General features: G+C 41.0%; 2 protein-coding genes across 2 annotated transcripts in view; both read right to left on the reverse strand.

Moving 5' to 3' along the window:
* ezrb (ezrin b) overlaps positions 1-19,729 on the reverse strand; it is a 32,983-nt gene extending 13,254 nt beyond the window's left edge. The window contains exons 1-5 of the mRNA XM_030046910.1: positions 19,640-19,729; positions 18,388-18,496; positions 12,283-12,366; positions 3,092-3,187; positions 666-940 (exon numbers count right to left, since the gene is read on the reverse strand). Coding sequence (XP_029902770.1) covers positions 666-940; positions 3,092-3,187; positions 12,283-12,366; positions 18,388-18,399 — 467 coding nt within the window. The 5' untranslated portion in view covers positions 18,400-18,496; positions 19,640-19,729. The remainder of the gene's footprint in view (positions 1-665; positions 941-3,091; positions 3,188-12,282; positions 12,367-18,387; positions 18,497-19,639) is intronic.
* A 578-nt stretch (positions 19,730-20,307) lies between these two features.
* tagapb (T cell activation RhoGTPase activating protein b) overlaps positions 20,308-21,927 on the reverse strand; it is a 33,468-nt gene continuing 31,848 nt past the window's right edge. The window contains exon 16 of the transcript XR_003927944.1: positions 20,308-20,319. The gene's annotated coding sequence lies outside the window, so the exon portion shown is untranslated. The remainder of the gene's footprint in view (positions 20,320-21,927) is intronic.

Here is a 21,927-nt window from a genome sequence, read left to right on the forward strand (position 1 = left end):
AGTATGATACTTTGAAGGAAGTCTTTCATTCACACTGATTTTCCTCTTGGATGTTGTGGTACAACCAAGGAGCTAGTTTATGATCTTTCTGGTTTTCCCCCTGTTTATATGTTACATAAGGATGCTGCTTTCATGGAAAGTATTCAGTGTTGGGTATTACTGTTCTAATAAAACTTTGTTCTTTTTCTTGAATGCACTTGTATGACCAGATAGTGATCTCCAAGAATAAGTGACTGAAACTCTGAATGTCTGAAGGATCTAATTCCCCAAATATTTAGTTCAGAGTAGTGTGCTCACTCTTCTGATCTAAGTTTTATTCTTACTTGCTGGTAGGGATGGTGAACTGTCTTTGCTGCAGCAACAATGTGTTTAACCATTGTTGGAGAATCCAGCTTTCTCTTAAGTTTTGCATTTCACTCTAAATTTTTGATTTGTCATGTCCTGTGTGACATACCCACCAAATCTCAATTAGTACAGATGGGATACTTTTCTCTGTTGTTGCCAGCTCATAAGAGACTGGTGTGTATTTTTGCATAAAATCGCTATGTACTGCAGGTTTCACTCTTAGCAATTAATATACTACTATATTATACTACACTATAATACACCATATTATGCTAAAGCTTTGTTCTCCTCCGTGAACGTACTGCACTGATGCAACTCACCGCTGGGGCAGCAGCCGCTCAGAGGTGAGGTACCCAGGCCGGTGAATGTCTTTGGTAAAGTCTCCAAACTTGGCCTGGACGGAGTAGGAGGCCAGCAGCACGGCTGTCTCTGGTGGGCAGTAGACCTCGTCGCTCAGGATGCTCTCTTTCACCTGCAGGAAAAAGAGCTTCTGGGTGATTTCCTGGATCAGCTCCTCAGCCACGTCCTCGGGGAAGAACTTGGCCCGAAATTTGAACTGCAGTGGGTTCTCCTTCTTCACGTCTTGAGAAGAAACCTGGAGTGGAATTAGAACATGGAGAAGAACATATCATGCAAGCATTAGTCTCAAATGAATACACTAGAATTTACATAACTCCATATAAATAACTAGAAATGTCTTATTAGGTCTGAGGACAAATACTTTAAAACAGACATTTCATTATCAAAATAGTTAAGGCATTGTACATGGTACTGCTGAGAATTTTAATGGTTTGCAATACCATGAGTATCTTTTATTATCTTTTATCTGAAATAACAAAATATCTTCATCTCTTTAAATGACCATACCAGTGATTTTTAATGTTTGGGCTATTTAGTAAAATTTACACATATTTTCAGCTGTTGAATACTTTACCATGAGTCACTAAGCATTTGATCATTATTATTACGTGGTCTTAGAATGTGAATAAAAGACCAAAATATTATGTGGCAATACAGTGCAATATGCAATTTTAAATCACTTCACTTTACCTAGGCTATAGGACATCCTGCAGGTTCAGAGATATGCTGCCCTCACTGAAATATGATCTATCATTTGCATCCAGTAAACAATTGAATAACTCCCAGCTGTGTGTTTACAAAAAGTGCCTCTTCCTCGAATTTTAAAACAGGAACTAAGCGGTCTTGATCAAGAGAATGGAGCTATAAAAGGCCTGGAATATTCCAGTATGTGCAAGGCATTGTGCTGATGAGCTACTGTGCAGCGCAGTGTCAGCACACAGCAAACAGTTTACTGCTGCTGACTGAGGCAAGCGTGACCTTTTCTCTCACTCTGTTTATGATTCTAACATACCAAAAAGCCTATTTCAACATGTTTCTCACTCACGGAAGATAGACTGGGCACTCAATTAAAAACATGTTTAGCAAAAAGTATAAATCTCAATTTGTTTCAGTTACAAGCACTTTAACTGGAAAGGCCTTTGATGGCATTACATAGAAACAGCTGAATATGAGCTACTAGCCTGGGGAATACAGGTGCATGTTTGTGAGACTATTAATGCATTACCAAGTGATCTGAAAACACTGCAGGGTGTTGATGGATCGTATAGCCACTGTGATACAAAAACAATCTTGAGAATGTGGAATTCTGCTCATTTACAGGCATGGCTTCATTCCACAGGCTGATTGGCTTTACTGTAGGTACGTGCACAGCGTATATTGGACAAGGCAGAGTATGAGCACCTGGGGAGTAACAGCTAATGGAGGCCAGGCAATCTGTGTTTTCTCAGGGACAACAACAGAGAAAAATAGAGGCAGTTTATGGTGGTTCACAAAGAGTTCACACTCTTGCCAAATAGTACTGTTCCAGCTGATTATGTGCAGTGCCCCAACATCCAGCAGAGATGGAAACCAGACAGGGCTTAACAATTAGCAGCCACACCGGAAGTGGAACACCATTACCACAATGCAGACTCTGCATACATAATACAATGGCTACTAAGTAACTCAGGGAAAGGCAAACACAGCAGCACTGATTCTACCATTCCTTCAAATGAATGCTGTCTTTCTGTATCGCCTTCAGTATTTGGCTCCGTTCAGGAAGGTATTGCAAAACCTGAGCAATTGAAACATACCTGAGGAATACTTTGAGATTAGGAGTCAGTACACCATGTCAGGGTAATGTTGTATTTCGGAATATTTTGCAATGCTGTTTTACAATGTTATCATGATGAACTTGTAATCTGCCCGTAGCAAAAGACTACAGCAAAAACAACCAAGAATTACAAATGTAATTAGGTTAACTATAATTAATACTATTGATGTAAATTAGCATCGACAAGAACATGGATTGTGGTCATGTAATATTTATCAAGCCAACATGTTGTCCCATACCAGTGGTGCACCATTCACCTAAAATGGTATGAGATGAACAGATAGACAAATGCAACAATGAAACAATGCAACTCAGTGGAACAAATGCCTGGGCCAACATGTTGTCCCATACCAATGGTGCACCTTTCACTTAAAATGGTATGAGATGAACAGATAGACAAATGCAATAATGAAACTCAGATGAACAAATGCCTCTGGTCAAGAATCTGTGATAAAGAGCACAACCAGAAGTGGGCGTGGCCGTGTGAGCACCAATTCTAATAAGAAGAAGAAAGCATAAATATAATCTCACAAAATCAGACAAAAAGGACTTTTAATTGAAGCTGGATCTTACCTTTTTGTCCAGTTTTAGCCAGGTAAGATAACCTTTGCCGTCCATGTACTGAAGCCCAAAGTACCAGACCTCACGTAAGCCGATGGTTTTCACCACCTGCAAGGGGAAAAATAATTTTTCTTAACAGCGCTTAAACCCCTTAAAGTTTGTGCAACAAGGTCAGGAGGATCAATTTCCCTCCAGTTAACGCACTTCCAAATGCTAGTTGAAAAGATAATCAATATAATCCAGATAATGTTCATGCTCAAGAAATTCTTCATATATTGAACGTGAGCATCTTATAGCCCTAAAAGATTGCTGGTTTGTGAATTTGAAGACAATCCACTCCTGATTTGGTTGAACTGAAAGTGAATTCAAATTCCTGCTGCAAGAACAATTCTATATCTATGAAGTATATGAAGTTCATGCTAGTGAAAAAAAAACTGTAAACTTGTTTCAGCGATAACCATAGATGAAAACTTTTACTTTTTTTACAGGTGACAAAACAGTTCTTGGTATTGGACTCAGAGTTTTGGACAAAATAATCTATACAGTCGGCAACTTTTAAGAATGCACAACTCGTTCTTCCAGGAAAACAGAAAATGAGAGAACGTAACCGCCCCTGCAGTAGTCACACAGATACTGATCATACCTACATACTGCAAAAACCAGTGAAGTAATCTGTCAATAAAGTCAAATGAATTGCTGATGGCACTCTGCCAACAGAACGAGGGGCTGTGAAAAAGTCCTTTGAGGGTTTAGCAGAGGCTGGCAAGGCCTGCAGAATCTAACCTTAAGGTGACATACTCAGGTACCATGCTAATCTGGTGAACAACCCTCATTGGATTACACATTCCCAGGCCTCAGTATGGGCCTGGAGGACAGGTTTTGTCAGCTGGTGGAGAGGTAAACAAAATTACACTCAAACACTGTTTTGGCTCATAAGACTTTTTTCTGCTGTGTTGCTCTGATGTCTGGATCAAATTAGTTAAGTCTGCCTGGAAATAACAAATTCTAGACAGGGAGTTGTTACTAAACTCAAATGTTTATTATATTATTCATTTATAGATGTTGTGGGTAGCACCAAACAAACAACACCAATCATTAGGTTACATTATGGTTAATCTCTGGCAATCCTTCAACACTTTGCTCAGTTATTAGCGTTCTCGATTTACATTATAGTTCCAGTTAATTCACATCGCTCAATCTGTTGCAATACGCCACAGCACACATAAGGATCATTAGAAGGGCTGGTCTTAAACAATGAAGTCCTATTGTTTGGCTAGTGAGGAGGAGTGATATAACTGTGTAACTAGGGTGTGCTGCATGACTAGCATCCTGTCTCTGACTTCAGCATGCTGGAACAGAAGGAGAAGGCTGGAGTGAGGCGGGGGAGTCTGCCTCTAACAGAAATCCTCATTATTTTCCAAACTAAATGAAAAAGGCTGATTTTTTTGTGCCCAGTCTTAACTTCAAACCCACTGGAGACACAAACACGTAAGACTAATCTTGAACAAAAGAAAGTTTCATGATCAGTAATATTTGAAGATTTTTGTGCAGATTAAGCAGAAAGTGAAAACCCAGTTATAGCTCTGGAATAATCACTTGTGCTGTAGGAGGAGCTGCAGTTTTCCACTGGCTTCTGAGAGAAACCTCAACGACCAGAGGCTCTTTATGGTCTTCAGAAAGGCAGAGCAATTTCCTAACAGCACTGCACAGACCAGCACAGGAGTTTCAGTGCATGTCTGTGTGTGTGTGTCTGTGTGCTGCATACACTTCTCCAGGCCCAGCTGGAGAATCTCTGTACCAGGCCAGGCCCTTTTTGAATGCATCTCTGCCAAATTCCCCACCCAGTCACCAGGTGAGGTGCTAAGTTGCCTGGGTGAAGTTTGAGTCAACACGCAGGCACTCCGACCAAGCCCATTCCGACTGATAAGCTCAAGCCAAACTTAAAATTAAAATCAAACAGCCCCTCTTAGTGACTGACACAAAATACAGGGCAGGCTGACCTGTGGGCGCAAAGATGAATGGCTTAGATTCAGGAACCTTCCCTGATGGATTTTATTTAGTGCAAAAACAGGCGCTACCAAGTCCTGGAATGAGAGAGCACTTCAGACTGCATCTCACCTGTAATGAAACTCCTAGAACCTCACAGCACAATTGGCCCATTCATGGTGGTTTTGCTCTATGGAGAGTGGGAGGCGCGGAGAAAGACTGGGCTACTGAACAGATATCTTAATGAAGGATTGCTGTTCTCAGGGGATAAGCTACAGGGGGTTGGTACAATCTTGGCATTGTCAGAAAAACAACCATTTCCTCTGACAAGCTTGCTGTCCTTTGACAACACAACAAAATAATGCTGCTGAACTTCCGTTTACCAATACCAAGAATAGTATTCATTTGATAATAGTAGTTTTTTTTTTTTTTCAAACCAAGGTTACAAAAAGCTTTACAAGAAAATCTGTGCAAAATAAATTTATCTACAAGCTGCAATTCTGGGGTTCAAGCCAATACAACCTGTAGAAATTGAAAGCTGCAGCAGCTTAATTAAAAATATCTGCTTGTTTTGGTGATGTTTATACAAACTGTCATTGATGCCAGGCCCATGCACATGTTTGGTAAAAGTAACCGGTGAAAACTATTCTGAATTCGCTCAATGAGGGGCTCCACCTATTGAGTGATTTCCAAAGTTTTACACACTTGGTTCAACATAGTTATGAAACATATTGTGTGAGTTTTTTAATTATTGGGCAAACAATTTATTTACAGTCTGATTTGTGTCATGCCACGCCCATTTTTTTTGCATCTGTAGTGCACCCTAGTGGTCGATTTGAAGTACTTATGTGGACATATCCTGCAAGTTTCATAATGATTGGCCCAACAGTTGAGCCACACATTTTGAAGTTCATTGGTCGCTAGCTTGAAAACTGAATAAGATATCAACAAGCTTAATAAGCTTGGTCCAGTAATGGCCCAAAGCAAATCTGGTAGCAAGTGGACCTACGGTTTGGGAGAAGATATCAAAAATGTGTTTTTTCAAAAATTAAAAATAGCAGAAAATCCAATAGGGTGGACTTTTTGGCCTTTGGAGGCAAACTTTGCAGAAGTTTTCTGTAAATCGGACTTAAGGCATCGGAGTAATGATTTCTCTACAAAACTTTGTCCTTTAATTATGAGGCACCCATCAGGCAGCCTAGGGTCATATTTCATGGGCAGCACTTGCACACAACTTCCAATCAGTGTGCAAAATTTCAAGTCTCTACCATTTACCATCTCACAGCAATTTAAAGAAAACACTGACGAAGAGGAGGAAGAAGACAAAAGTCCTAAAAAGTTATGTATATAGATCAAACATATTTAATAACATGTTATAAGTGTTGCAAATAGCTGTTGGCAAAGGATACTGAAGATAAGGCAATTAGAGAGGGATCAAATCTGAATGTGAGGAGCCAGGTTTTGTAAACTGATCAGGTTGGTCTTGCAGGCAGCATTGATGATAAAGAATTTGCTCACTCAAATGAAAATGTTACCGTTGGCTACTCATCCTCATGTCTGTTGAAACACTGGTGTCATTTGTATGTCAGTAAAACAAATGGTAGATGTTAGTGTGCAGCTTCTTTTCAGCCTTGTCCAAACAGGAGTGAGTGGAGACTGGAGACTGCTTCTTTTGAGTTCCACCCAGCCAAAAACTCACCATAAATTCGCCCCAAACAACATAATCCAAACAATTGTACCTTGGGTCCAAAATTCCAATAATAAACTCATGATCACATTGATTTTCCACACTTGTTCTGCACTGCAAACTGTCTCTACAATAACAAACAGATGCTGCCCTCAAATGCTGTGGGAAATACTGTAATTATGGGTTGAGTGTGTTTAAACAACCCAATAAAGTCAGTGTCCCATACAAAGGATGTACCTCTGTAGCCCGCCCAGGAAGATATTTACTTTTTGGTGCAATACATAAACTTTAAAACAATGAACTTAACCATCTATCAACCCTTATGTCTGACTGTCAATATCCTCCTCTTCCTTCTGTCACCAAGTCATAGTCATCAAGAGAAGCTTCTTTTGTTTCAGGATTTGTTTTATCATCTCTGATTAAAGTGTAGCTCAATAAATGTTATGGTGTATTCACATCTATACAACCTGTATGTACGAGCTGAAAGGCAACCAGACTCTTCCACTGTAGGGCTCTGTGAGCGCACAAAAATCAAAAGTAATGAAGTAAAAGTAAGCATGTGGCTTTAAAACACACAGGTTATGTTGCACAACGGTTTAGAGTAAATCTGAAGAAAAGGTCTCCAGTCCAGTTGTTTTTTAAGAAAACTGAAAGGTAGCTGTAGCAGCAAGCTTGCCACGTGTTATATGGACATACAACTTTACCAGTGTTTCAACTGAAGTTGACTAGATAATGACAACATGGTCATTTTGGGGTAAACTACTCTTGCAGGTTTGCTTGCCAGTACACAGCAAAGACTCCTAACCATCATGCTCTTAACTGTTACAAGGGTGCTATGAAAAATGAACAACGAATGAAAAATGAAAAATGAATGCTGCAGAACAACAATGTGGGCAGCTGCTTACAATATGTCTGTCATTATATCTGTCCTATGAATAAACCTATATAAATAAAATCTGGAGGTTAAGATTCATCATACAAATGTCAAGAGGCTGTACAGGGAACCTCCTTATGAGAGCCACTTATGAGTTGTTACAAAACAGGGAGTCTAAGTTTACTTCATTCTGGCAATGATTACAGAAATTTAAGCTGAGTGAAATATTTGCAGTCAAGTCACAGAATCTAAACCTTTACAGACTCAGGCAAATCCTGATAAACAGAGTCACCAGCCACTTGAGTGCCATTTTAGGGTGGGGGAGCAGAGTTTCTGCTTTAATGTTAGGCAGCACGTGCCGCCTCCACATAGGAAAAGTTGGCGTGTCTTACAGTCTTCTGACTGAGAGTGAAAGTCTCGCAGCTGAGTTTATAGGAGCCTGGGCCCTGTGGTGAGAGAGAGGAATGCCGCTGGGCTGAAACAGCATTACTCACTGCATCCTCTGAGCTGACTAACGTGGACTCCTCTAGTGGCTGACGAGGGGAAGGGAGGGGCTCACCCAGCCGGGGCCCCGAACAGGGACAGGCACAAAGATGAAGGGAGTGTGTAGGGGGGAGAGTGGGTGCTGGCCCAAAGGAAATGGGTCTATTACTGTCAGACTACACATTCATTGTGAATAAGTAGAACGCTGAAGGAAGCAGTGCTGTCATGCTGAAAGTGCTTCAACTTCAATACCATTACTAAGTTTAATAACATGACAAACAGGACAACAGGACCAATAATACTATTACTTCTACAATACCACAGCAAACAAGAAAGGCTATGAAGCATCTGCACCTGAGATTAGAGGTCAGCTGGGTGTCTGTCTTTGTCAGTTAATATACTTTCGCCACAGGCACCAGTTTAGATTGATGTGGTTTCAGTTATGTTCAGTTCTGTCATCAACTGCTTAACATGTTGCCGCATGCTGTCAGCAGTACTGAAATAGTATTGAGATCTTCATTAGTATGATGGCTTTGGAGGGATGATAAATAGGAGAGACACTTTCTCTTACAAAAATGCTTCTCTGTGATGTAAATTCAATTAACAGCATGATGACATGCTGCAGCAGTTTGTGAACTGTTTGTACAAATGACAGTATAAATATAAATTTACCAGTTAATATACTACAGGGATGTCAAACTTGTGCCATGGAGGGCCAACAGGCTGCAGGTTTTCATTCCAACCAAAAACTCCACCAGGTGATCTCACTGATTAGTCCGTTCTCTCTGCTTGACGGTAAGGTAATCAGTGAAATCACCTGGTGAAGTTTTCAATTGGAATGAAAACCTGCAGGCTCTTGGCCCTCCATGGCACCAGTTTGTGCACTAGGGTATAGCTGAAATTTTTTTGTTTTGCTGCTTACAATCCCATAGCATTTCTGAAACACTGCTCATTGTGAAAAGTTTTTGAAAGCACTTTTCACTTGTTAGAGTTAGAGAGTGGAAGTCGTGGACCCGGAGAAGGCAAAAACACAAAAAACCCCACACAAAAGACTGGTTTATCCTTTCTAAATACCAAGAGAGCCAACTGATGGTGTTGACTCTCACACCCTCACAACCAAAACTAAACTGATCAGCAACTGCTCCTTATATATCCTCCCAGCCCTGCTGATTAATCAAAGACCTTCAGCTGGGAGTGGACACCACAGGTGCACCCACTTTCTCCTAACGAGCAGGGTGATTCTTGTGGGGGGAAAACAAAACTCCAGTACTTAACAAAACAATTCATAACACACTCATAATAATTTTTGTGTAACATTTATATTATTGTATCAAAAGAATATTGATATCTTTGTTATTGTGGCGACACTACAAGGGAGGCGTTGTTATGTATTAAGCCTTTCAAAACATCCAAATTATTGGTGTCTGATGATTGACTGTTGGTGTTTTAACAACCACTGATCACAGACATTACAACAATAGAACAGCTGTGAACGATTTTGTAAATGCAGTTAAAGGCATAATGAAACGAGCAGGGCATGAGCAGATGGAAATGAAACTGGGGGAGGAGTGTAGGGGAGTGGCAGCCACTCCTCTGTAAGAGTGACATGACAGGCACTAAGGCTATGATCAGAGCTGACCACAGGGGCCACACCAGGCCTCACACTCTCCCTGGGAATGAGCTCACTGATGTTACTCAGCATTTCCACAGAACCTGTCTATGTCTCTATCTGTGTGTGTGAGAGTGTCAGAGACAGAGTGTCCGTTGCTGTGGATGACTGCCAATGCACCCGTTCACGACTAAATCAGGCCAATGGCACGCTTTAAGGACATGAGATACACGTCAACTGAATTAATCTGCTGCCGTCAGCGCTGCTAAGAAAAGTACGCACCTGGAATTATCTGGACTTCAGACATGCTTCAAGGCCTGGCAGACAGCTTTATCATGCTTGATTTAGTTAACAGCAACTTTGTCCCAAAACTGAGCGTTGAACTGTCTCTGACACTATCACAGAGACTGAGTGATTATCTATCACACCCTCCACAGAGAGCCATTTTAACATGTAGGCTGAAGAATTCAATACCTAAAAATAGACCAATGTCCAAGAGGTAACATCTGGGTCTTGAGCTACACCTTAAAAAGAAAAGGGAAAACACACGCACACACATACACACAGACTCAGAGGGCAGACACAAGGGGAGATCTCAGAGCAGCGCCCCAGCTGCTCTTTTTGAAAGTACAATTTTCACAAGGACTTGGGATTCAGTAGGCCTACATCACACACACACAACAACACTAACCAAACCCCTGTCCACCCACTAACAGCGGAGGCATCAATATCTCACAAACAACATTTATTCTCTCTACTTAAAATCTTAAGAGTTAAGCTCTTGGGGATACCATGGGAAATATATTTCATTTCTAACTCTAACCCTAACTATTATGAGTTTTTATGACTAATATGGCCTGTAAAGACCCTGTTCTCAATAGTGAAGCTTAAGGAAAAAAACAGAGTGCCGATGGGTGAATCCCCAGACATGCAGCCACGAATACATACAGTAGGCTACACTAGCTATTGAAAAACGAGTTATACAGGAAGTGGCTAAAACAATGCCTTTCCTCTCCCAGTACTGGCCTCACAGAGGCTCACATCAATGACAGACATTTCGACTAGGCTACATTTAGGTTATGAGGAATTAATCTGAGCAACAGCAACTTCCAATTTGGGGAGCTGGAAAAAATAGATATTAAATTCTTAGCTCACTAACACAATAAAGCAACCAATAACAAAGAGAGCAAAGGTCAACACAACAGTGCCATGCCTGACGCCACAGCTTCTAGTTATTACATAACCACATGCACTGTAATGGGAAAGTAACAAACTTCATAATTCAGTACACACCATAATGTAGGAGCTAAGAGCTATTAAATCCATTTACGTTCTAGTGATGGCTATTGTGAAGTTAAAAGCAAATCCATATCAAGTGCCAACACAACAAAGGGTGTTTGTTCTTCTGTAATACATGTTTGCATATTTCATGAGATGGAGCAATTATGTGGCAGGAAAACTTTCATTACAACCAATGATCACCTTGATCCAAACATTCATTTCTGTGTAGATGGTAGCATGATGATGGTAAATGACAATTACACTGCCAACAAGACATATTATTTTTGAGAGTCCAGAATTATGTTTACTTGTGTCAATGTTTTGCAACCAATCAAATATCATTATAATAAAGCAATGTGAGATACTGCATCAAATGGTGCTAGAGGCAGACCACCTAAATTCTATTACTGATCAGTATAAATGAAGAAGTTATTAATGATTAGCTATTATATTTCCTTGTGAATGCCATGGTAAATACAGACTTCATATAGTGTTAAGAGCTATGATTACTAGGGGAAATATGTATGCTCAAGTTCCCTTTATGTTGTCCACACCCTGCACATTGTGTGACTGCCTCACAGGCCTCATACTTCTTGGTGTTATCAAGCAACACTGGTGATTTCATTCCTGTCATTAGTTCAATAACTGTCACAATGTTCTTTTTAAATCCTTTTTATTCACATTAGCTATGTTAAGCTGACATTTTTCATCACAGGAATTCCCTTGTAATAGTCTCTGTATCTTGCCGGGAAGAGAATGACTGATAGCGGCGCTTGCAGCCAAAAGCTCCTCCACTCTCTCCTCTGGCAGATAACCTATCAGACCTGGACGTAATGGATGAAAGAGCTTTGGAGGGATGATAAAGAGGAGAAACGCTTTCTCTTAACACGAAGCGCTTCTCTGTGACGTCAATCAGATTAATTAGCTTGATGACGTGCTGTAGCAGTTTGAGTCATTTGTACTACAGTTGGGTATAATTAGATGTTTTTTATGACAGCACTTTTCATTCTTTTTTTTTTTTGGATAATATCTACAAACTCCACCAGCTTTTACAGGTAGTACCACACCATTAATTGACTTGTTTTATTGTGTCAATAAAGATGCTTTATTGTGTCAATAAAGATGCTTTGAGTCTAATAGAGACCTGCGATTATTACACTGTTCATCAACTAGAGGGGATTGATACAGTACTGATACATCAATATTGGTAAGAGAGGTCAAAAAGAGCACTGATATGCATTGTTTCTGGATATCCAGTCCTAACCATAACTGTGCATACAGACCTGGTCAAAGAGCTGCTTGCCAGTGGTGCTGGGCTGGACGGCAAACTCCAGCTCAGCGTCCATGGTGGTGACGCGAACATTGACCTGTAAAAACACATAGGAAAGACAGTTCAAAAACTGACCAGAGCAACTGAGAGGTGCACAGGCTACAGACCAATACAAAGTAGAGAAAGCCACACATGCCAGACAGCAGAGCTGGGCTTCAGGAAGGTGGGGAGGAGGGTGTTTGCAGAGTAAACACATGGAACGCTGTGTTTATCTCTGCTCTCTCCTAGACAGAAGGGCTGATTGAAGGGAATTCAGCGGCAAAATCGAGAATGTTTTAGTTATACTATTTAGTTCTGGCCTTTTAGAATTCAAGAAAAATATGCACATTATGAAATATTCCATTCCCCCCTTGATACAAAATAAAAATGGCATATCTACTGCAAGTGCCACATTACAACACAAGCTAATAAAGGCTATTTGGAATGAGCCCCTAGTGGTGATAAGCACAGGAACCTTGGAGACCAACAGTCAGGGTGGGAAAATAATACCAGACACTCCACTAGCCGCTTTGACAAATAGTGAGTTGTCATCTTTAAAGACCATTTGTATCAAAATGGCTGGTAAAATTTCTGTCATGTGTGACTGACATTTCCTGCATGACTAACAGTCATGTAAGGATGACAAAGGCAGGGCAGTTAGCATGTCCAGAAAAAAGCCTTTCCTTCCCTTTCACAGAAAAGGGGCCTGCCTTTTAGTTCTGTGGTTAATGATTGATCAGATTGACCTATGCATACAAAAAAGTGGACCATAGAGCTGAGACCTGCTTTATGAGTGGAGAATTGAATGTCCAGTTAAGGGGATCCACCCAAGTGATTAATGTATGATTTAAAACCATTACAAACAGCTTTACTGTGTGTCATACAGAATAATGAGAGCTGACGTCAACTGTGTGCCAGAATGGAAAGAAACAATATTCTGTTCTGTACGTTAATTATCAGAAAATGACATCAGAATTTTGCTGACAAAAAACACGCAAAGACAGAGAAATATTTACAATGACTGCTTTGAGATAATGCACATGAACTGTACCTCCATTCTCTGGGTACAATGTGAAATGCTTCTGGTATGTGTGGAGGCTGTGAAAAAACATGGCACCCGCACTTATTGACTCAAGCTATTAATGCCCAACGAAAACCTTATAGAGGTTTGTGGACACAGAGCTGAAGCAAGCACAGCCTCCAGTGCCATCTCTCAACTCCTGGCCATTGTGAACAGCACTGAGCCTCAGCAGTGAATACACTGAATGACTCCCACTGGAAAAGCGGCATCTGGGATACAGCACTGAGTAGTCTGGTGACTCACAGCACCGATACTTCCTCTGAACCAGCACAGGCTGGGAAACTAACTGGCAAGTCAGTCCTGAAGACAGAGAAAAGCACCTAGCTCTGTGCAGTACAGGAAGAAAAAAGGGAAGAGAGAAAACTGTAAGCTTCACAATGCAATTTAGGGGTTACCCCATTTTTTGCTGTTAAAACTTGGCTGATGGTGGTATGTAACAGAAGGGGAAAGCCAAACACATGCTGAGCTGGAGGTGAGTAGCTTCGCTTGTGGGAAACATCTAAAAGAAAAAAAGCAGGGAGAGGAGGGGGAAAACTCCATTTACACAGCAAAACAAAGATCCCCTTTCAGCTCTGGGTCCCCAGCGGTCCTTCACCATCATCAGTATGCATTCTAGTGAACCTAGACTTCCAGAGTACAGCAAGACTGATCAGAAACCTTGCTTGCTAGAAGTGATTGTGTGAGCCAGCAGTAGCAGCTCAGACAGTGCAGGATATTTCTCTCAACGTTGGCATCTATACTTACAACAATTACATACGGAGCACCTAGAAAAGCACATCCAAACCAACGCAGAATGGAACATGTGAGTGGGCAGACAGACAAGCCAACAGAAACCACTGAGTGAGTGATATCTGATCTCAAAGTAAGTCCTCTAACGGTAACTCACAATAAACTGAGGCCATTCAGAGCGGTAAAGAAAACATGACACATATGCTAAAAATACACCGGGCAAAGACCCAGAGTTCCACAATGTGCAACTTTAGTCAGAGGAAAGTACTTGCATTTATATTAACCATGTAAAGTCCAGCTTCAATCATAAGAGTAATAACTGACTTATTATAGGACATTGATTCCCATATGTAGGCTAACTACCCTGCCATAATGACACCAAGAGCAGCTGACACCAAACACATTTACTTTTTTACATTCCTAGATCAAAATAAAAAACATCTGAAGGCAAGAAACAGAACAATGTGACATTTTGCCAACCTAGCTCTCTGACTACCAAGACACTGTGGTGGAAAAACTATATTAAAGTACTTTTTCCTGGAAAAGATATATTTAAGTGCTTTTTCCTGGAAAAGAGATCTTCATGCCAAAGACAGAGGGCACCTTTACCGAGTTCATCTTGTTAACCCTTCTTTGATTGGTGAGGTTAAGGAGCTTGTGCGGGTCAAGTTAAAGAAAACTGGTGGTCATCACCGCAGTAGTTAAACTCTGAATGAGTTGTGCTGCATTCCTCAGGCAGGACCATTCAATATTTAACCTTCTGCATAGTTTGAATGGCTTTACAAGAATCTTTTGCAATGGGTGTCGTCATGGGGATGGTGCTGAAACGCTCGGAGCAGTATAGCCATAAACCACTGCTGTGCCTGTTGAGCCAAATGCAGCAGCACTGTGGGGAAGGACGGTACCCAACCTTTCTTTAAGACTTGAAAGTGTCACATCTTTTCAGTGAATTACCAAAAACAGACCCTGTCACACGTGAACAGAAATACTTAAGATGACAGGAACTGCAGCAGTTTTTTGCCTAGTGGACCATGACCCAAGGGTGTTCCAGGCATGATTGAGTTATCAATTATTTAAAGGAACAAACACTAACAATAGAACTGGACATAAAAAGGAAACACCCATACATGTTGGTCATAGCCACACCTCGTGAGGTTTGTATCATGGGTCGTGACTGCGAGAAAACAGGATTCTGGAAGAGCCAGGGAGCACTATCGCTTACTTCATAACAATGTGTCATTCAGATAAGTGAAACATGAGTCACAGAGGGACCAAAACAGGCTTCAAAACTCCTCAAATCTAGACCAACTTTCTACAACTGGCTGTCTTGCTTCTATAGCTAGTATCTTTCAGCTTTCAACGTTGTGTCTTTCAAACACACAATACTTGCAGGTTTGAAATCATGACAGAAACACATGACAGGCCTTTAGATGCAACAGGTGTGTCAGCTGCGACCATGGAGGGTGTATGTGGGTTTCAAAAGCTAAAACTAAGACAAAAACTAAGAACAGCACATTTTCGTAAGCCTAAAATATGAAACAAATTAAAACAAATAAACATGAAACTAAAAAAACAATGTAATTAGCATACTGCAGGTCTGCTTGATTGGATATATTTCTCATTAGCTGACTGAGAGAGTCTAGAGTATAGACAAATGAAAAGCAAGTGATTTAAAAGCAAAACTGAAATGCATTCATGATTCTTTGAGACTCTGAGTTTAGAAATATTAAACTGTTCTCAAGAACCTGCAAGACTCCCTGTAGACTCACTGACACTCTGTCTACTAATAATCTGATTTCACACCACTCTAGAAAGCCAGGAGAACTGCCAAAATATAAACCCCCAATTTACACACCTCACCAGTGCTAAGACGATAGCTTGGCATTATACGGATTAATTTGAGAGTATAAAGCTTTTTTATAAAAAAAAAAAAAAAAAAAAAAAAAAAAATAGCCAAATAAAAGGGGTGAGTTAATTAAAACAGACTTAGTGTCTTATTGATATTTTTCATGCTATATTGCAAAGGCTGCCTATGAGCTGGGCCACTCATGAGGACGTGTATTGAACAGTAAGCAGGCTGGAGGAAAGAAAAAATCAGGGCTTGTGTGTGCTTCATATCATGGAAAAGAAAACAGTGAGCCACTATCACCCAAAAAGGCAGAGTTTTGTGGCTACCAGAGGGGCTGCACTGGACGGCTATCACACAGTGTAATGATGTCATTTCCACGGTGACGCTCATGACAACCCTGAGGCCATTATAAACAAACCAACAACACACTTTATGACACTGACCTATGCTGTGCTAATGGTTGGTACAAAACACGGCACTGTTCAACGGCAGACACACGTTAGTCATGTTCAGCCGGCTTTAGGGAGTAAAGTTTCATTTTGTTTTTGATCTCTCGAGTACAAAGTGTCCAAGTCTGAGCCTTTTTTTTTTTTTCATTTATCTAGTTTCATTTTTAGCAAAGTCTTTGTCATTAATATCAGTGGACATTTTGGTATATTTTTTAAAGGTGATGTAGTCAAAAGAGTAAAAAAAAAAAAAAAAAAGATATGTTCCCAGGCACTTTCCAGGAATAAAATTAAAAAAGTATTAAAACCTCAAATTCTCCCTTCTTAAAAAGTCTTTATTTTCTACTTCTTCTTTTTTAAAAACTTGCATCCATTTCCAAAAAATTCCATCATATTTTTCCTATGTAATGTCTACATTGGCTATTATATGCCTACTAAAAGTTTCCAAACAGTGAGCTAAGGGAGGGGCATGTGCTGTGTGTCAGTGTATGCAAGGGCTGGGGTGGGGCACAGGGAGGCAAGAGCTAGATGGAGAATATGCCTTGTGTTCTACCAACATGCCCAAATATAATTTGAAGAACATTTTCACCCACATTTTAAAGCCTTCATCCAATTTAATATCATTTCTGGTAATATGAAGTGGTGACTTTAGTCGAGTGTTTCATGATGTCTAGAAATCATCAAGCCGAAAGGATGAATATGGAAACTCGATACTTGACTAAAAGAGGAACAACCCTCAATTTCAATTTGGAAAATAAGTTCCTATGCCTTAGGGTGGACTGTATTCATCACCATCTAGTCTGGCAAGAAAAAAAAAAAAAAAAAGAAAGAAATTTTCCATCCCCTCTGTCTTTATGGTACCACGCCAGTGCACTATAAAGGATGAACTGGGAAAAATGGATATACAGTAGTGACTATGTCCTATTACTCACATGTTCAAACTCTGGATGCGAGACATTAGACAAACATTGCATGAATCTTTGTATGAATATCATGTTCAATGGAGATACACTGAATTTAACATTGCTCAAACATCACAGATTTCAGTCCTCAGTTTTGTTGCTGGTTGGACAGCCTCAGGCAACGAGAAGAGCATGTGATGTGAGTGGTATTGCTCTTCAAGAAAGGCATTACAGTTGAGTTTGCTCCATTAATAATAGACACAAAAACCTATGACACACACTATCAGTTTCGCAAAATATGGAAGAGTGTTCCTCTTCTGTTCAGTGTTCCTTGGCTTGGTGACATTCGTCCTATTTTAGAGGAAGCTCCTTCACCAAGAGTGTATAAGAAGCCACCCTGTGAATACTTGTAATTAAGTGGGCATGTGAAAATAGAGCTTCTGTGATTACTTAAGTTGGAGAGTGCATGATCTAGACAGCACAGGCGATCTGTTTTCACTATCAAGAAATACAGGGCAAGAAATGTTCCAAGCTGCAAAGCCTGAGCAAGAGTGGAGCAAGGACAACTGCTAGAGTTTATGTAAATCTCTTAAGAAAAAAAAAATGAAATGAGAAAGCGACTCTGAGCTCAATCAGCCTCCCCTCACACTTGGAACCGGCTTAAGCCCGTTTTTAATCAAAAGGATCCCAACGCTTTTGACTTAGTTGTTGTCAATTATTGGCGTTTTGAGGGGGGAAAAGTATTAATTCAAGCATTTCTCTTGAAAAACAGGAGTCCATCAACAAGGAATAACATTAGCCTACAATCTCTAACGTAAGTGTAGCACCTACCACGATACGTTACAACCATTAATTTCGGATAAAACGCATTAATTAATGTCGGACTAAAACGACAAACAAACTCTGCTTTTCGGATAGAAATGTGAATAAACAATTTAAATGGCTCCCACTAGCTAGCGATACATGTTGCGTTTTCAGATTGCCATGCCCGTATTAGCCTAATAAAGCAGTGAGGTATACAGTAATAAGCGGAGAGTAAGCTAAATTAGCCAATAAACCGACAGCTACTTACCGCTTTGGGCATTTTCTGTCCTTTTCCTGGCTCTGTGTGAGGAGCTGTAAAGTGTTTTCCCACAGAAGAGACCTGGGCTCCGTATGAATGCGGCTCTCCCTGCGCCTTCCTGATGAGAGAGAAAGAGGAGAAACGAGTTTCACCCACTTCGGCGATACTTAAACCACGGTGTGAGCCCCGCGGTACTCAAGTAGGCGACAGTCATCATCATGAATCACCAGCCGACGTCAAGCTGACTGTTACACAGCCGAACAACGGAAGTCACACGGTGTGGCCTTCAAAATAAAAGCACATTTTGTGCATTTTTGGAGAAAGAGACTGGAGATACTTTGGATTTGTAAGCGTGGTAATTGCAGGTTTAACAAATATAATTTCATTGCTTCACATTTTGTGCCCTACGCCATAAAACCGCTGGTTTGTCAAGAAGGCTTGTATTTTGAATTTCTCTAACAGGAATACCTGTTTTTGTAATCTAAGCAGCTTCACACTGGTGAATCACCCTTGCGCCGAGATTAAATATGGAACTAAATGAGCCTCACCCAACAGCTATGATAAAGTTTGTCCCCACCCTTCTCTCTATGCCTTTTTTGTGAAGCCTTCAATGGGTAGGAGACACAGACCCTAAATTAGATAAACGGAAGTCGTTTATCCCAGGCTTGGTATGTATCGCCTATTAAAGTCGTCCTCTGAGCCACAGAAAAACACCAAATTATAGGAAGTCATCAATGGATAGAGCTCAGGGAAAACGCCAGGATGGAGTCAGTAGTGACACTGTAACCTGTACAATGTTACACAGTAATCTTCTATTTCACTTTCTTTTGCATAATATATCAATTCCATGTAAAGTGAGCACACACCCATAGTGGCAAGAAAAACATGTAGGAGAAAATCCACATTTTAGCGGCGCAGAGAGCCACAGCAGACGTGGATTTTCCCGAAATCATCTGTAAAAAGACAAATCGTCAAACAGCAGATAGATTTAACCCGACGCCTTTCTCTCGGGACATAAGGCTATCAGCATCGTTGCATTTGGAACCTATTTCACCCTGACTTTTAACTTAGCCGTAGTCTAGGTTTCAGCGAGCAACAGCCTCACTAATCCCACAGACACCTGTTGTGAGATTTGCCTCCTTTGTGGGGAGGCGCGGAAAAGTGCGCAAAGTAGACGGCACGGCTCCGTCCTCGCCGCGCTACAGGCTTAATTCAGTCAACACATACAACACATGGGTGGTCTACATGTGCGAGGTCTTACCAGAGCTGATGTGCCTTTGATGATATAATTGCAAGACAGTCTTGCAGCGGCAGATTTCCCCCTCCCTCTGCTCAACCCGCAATATGGCGCTCATCCATCCCACTGTAGCGCCCGATCCTGTTCCTGTTATCACCGGTAGGCTGGAGCAGTGGGTCCCCAAACTTGGCCCGGGGACTTTCAAGGGGCCCCGGCGGCCTCCCAAGCAAAATAACTAGTGTAGTTACACGTTACAATCAGTTTTTGAAATCAGTTCAGCACAATTAGGGAATGTCTCGGGGGGATCGTTTTGATTGAGTTTTGCAGTTCCATGTGTTTTCTTGTTTACATCTGGAGGTTTGGCATGACAGTGATATAGGAACTCATGCAGCCAGCCCACTACCAGAAAATTGGGCTTAGGTTCCTACAAATCCTAAATCACAGAAATGTGAACCTGCTCTGCGGCGCCCATCCCGAGACAGGTGACAAACAGGCAGCCAGAGGCACTGGGCTCGCCTGGATACAGTTTCCGTCCCATCAGGCTGTATGGCCTGTCTCTGGGTATATGTACTGTATTTGACTGCTGCTGCAGCTGCCACATTCATGTAATTCTTCCAATTTGGCCTGTGCTTTTGTCTTTACCCTTCCCTCAGTGTTACATGCCTGATCCAAACTGTACTTAACACTTTTTAAGTCTTTAAGGTCTTTCGCAGTAAGTGAATCGTGATTTAATGATTATACGACACGATTCAAATAGTTTATGATTAGTTAAGATTGTTTACTCATTACTGTGCTGCTCCAAATGAAGCAATTTAAACGTGAGGACCCTATTCTGGCTCATCAAGCCCATAGACTTGCACGCTCGAGTCGCATTCCTTTCCCCCCAAAATGATTTCTTAATTATCCGAAATAACTTCAATCTGTGCCGAGCAAAAACCTTAAGTGACATCTGAGCAGAGTTGCATCACTTTGTTACAGAGGTACTTGGGTTTCTATTCGGGGAAGTGCGCGTCAGAGGCGCGCGGCATCCGCCCCGCACACAACCGAGGAAGCGCAGCCAAACGAGAGGGGAGGCGTCACGCGTGAACCAACCAATGGCTTGACAGGATTAAAATAGAGCCGTATATATCTGAGGTGAGACCTGGTTTACTACATTTTGCCCTTAGCATTAAGAGACCAAGTAGTGCCCTGACAGTGACAGCCAGCTGGTTTTCGAGCAGTAGCCTCATGCTGCCATCCACTTGCACCTTCACCAGCGTCAAGATGTAGACAGTGGCAGTCTGTTGAAAACAACTGGCACTTCTGTGGCACAGGTGGTCATTTACAGTTAACATTAACTAAAAACAAACAAACACACAAGACAGCAAAAGTTTAATCAGTCCCACAGTGTCTGAACTGTTACACTTGAAAACACAGATACAGGCATTTGCACAGGAATGAACCACAATAACCTTGTCTTTGTTGCCAAAAAAAGTTGGTGAGGTGGAGAAAGTGCAGTAGACAGTAAATTTCTTTGCACAGTGCAAGACACTCCTGAATTTGCCTATAACTGAATGGACCGCTAGCACGCCAAAGTGAGATGCAAATAGAAAAGCAGAAAAAAAACTGTGGGAATTTAAATGGTTCACTCAGTTTTCACCTGTAAACAAATGATACGCCTTTCTTCATTTCACCCTTTTGTAGAACCGAACATTTGTTCCTAGTTTGCGGTGGTTGTGAAAAGGCAGGAACTTTGTTCTGAGTAGTGGCACTGGGAAGCAAGACAAGTATATGCCTTTTTTAAAAGATTTTTTTTTTTTTTAACATATATGTGTGTGTGTGTGTGTGTGTGTGTGTGTGTGTGTGTGTGGTAATACTTAAAACAAAGTGTAACACATGATGAGCTCAATTTAACCTGTAGTAAGCAATGAAAGTGCCTTTAAAGGTGCTGCCAATAAACAGCTTTTATGACGTTCAGGGTGGGTAAACAATCTGGAGAACTGCCCTGTAGATTTGAATGTATACACTAACATGCATTGCACTTCAGTTTTTTTTTTTTTTTGTTTGTTTTTTGCATTGTTATTGGAATTGCAGTAATTGTAACTGGATATTACTTAAGAGATGTGATGGAGATTCTTTGACTCTGACAGAATCCAGAGTCGGAGATGACCCTGAATGAATGCCCAGTGACTCCAGGAACTGAAACTGCATTATAATCAACTCTTTCTGTCTGTCGAGTCCATTATTTTGGCCACGCTGATTGGCCAAATGGCATAAGAGGTGGAACAACAGTCCCTTGACTTGTCTCTGTCCTTGTGTGCTCCAGTACACTG

Source organism: Myripristis murdjan, chromosome 24, assembly GCF_902150065.1.
Source record: "Myripristis murdjan chromosome 24, fMyrMur1.1, whole genome shotgun sequence".
Classification (NCBI taxonomy): domain Eukaryota; kingdom Metazoa; phylum Chordata; class Actinopteri; order Holocentriformes; family Holocentridae; genus Myripristis; species Myripristis murdjan.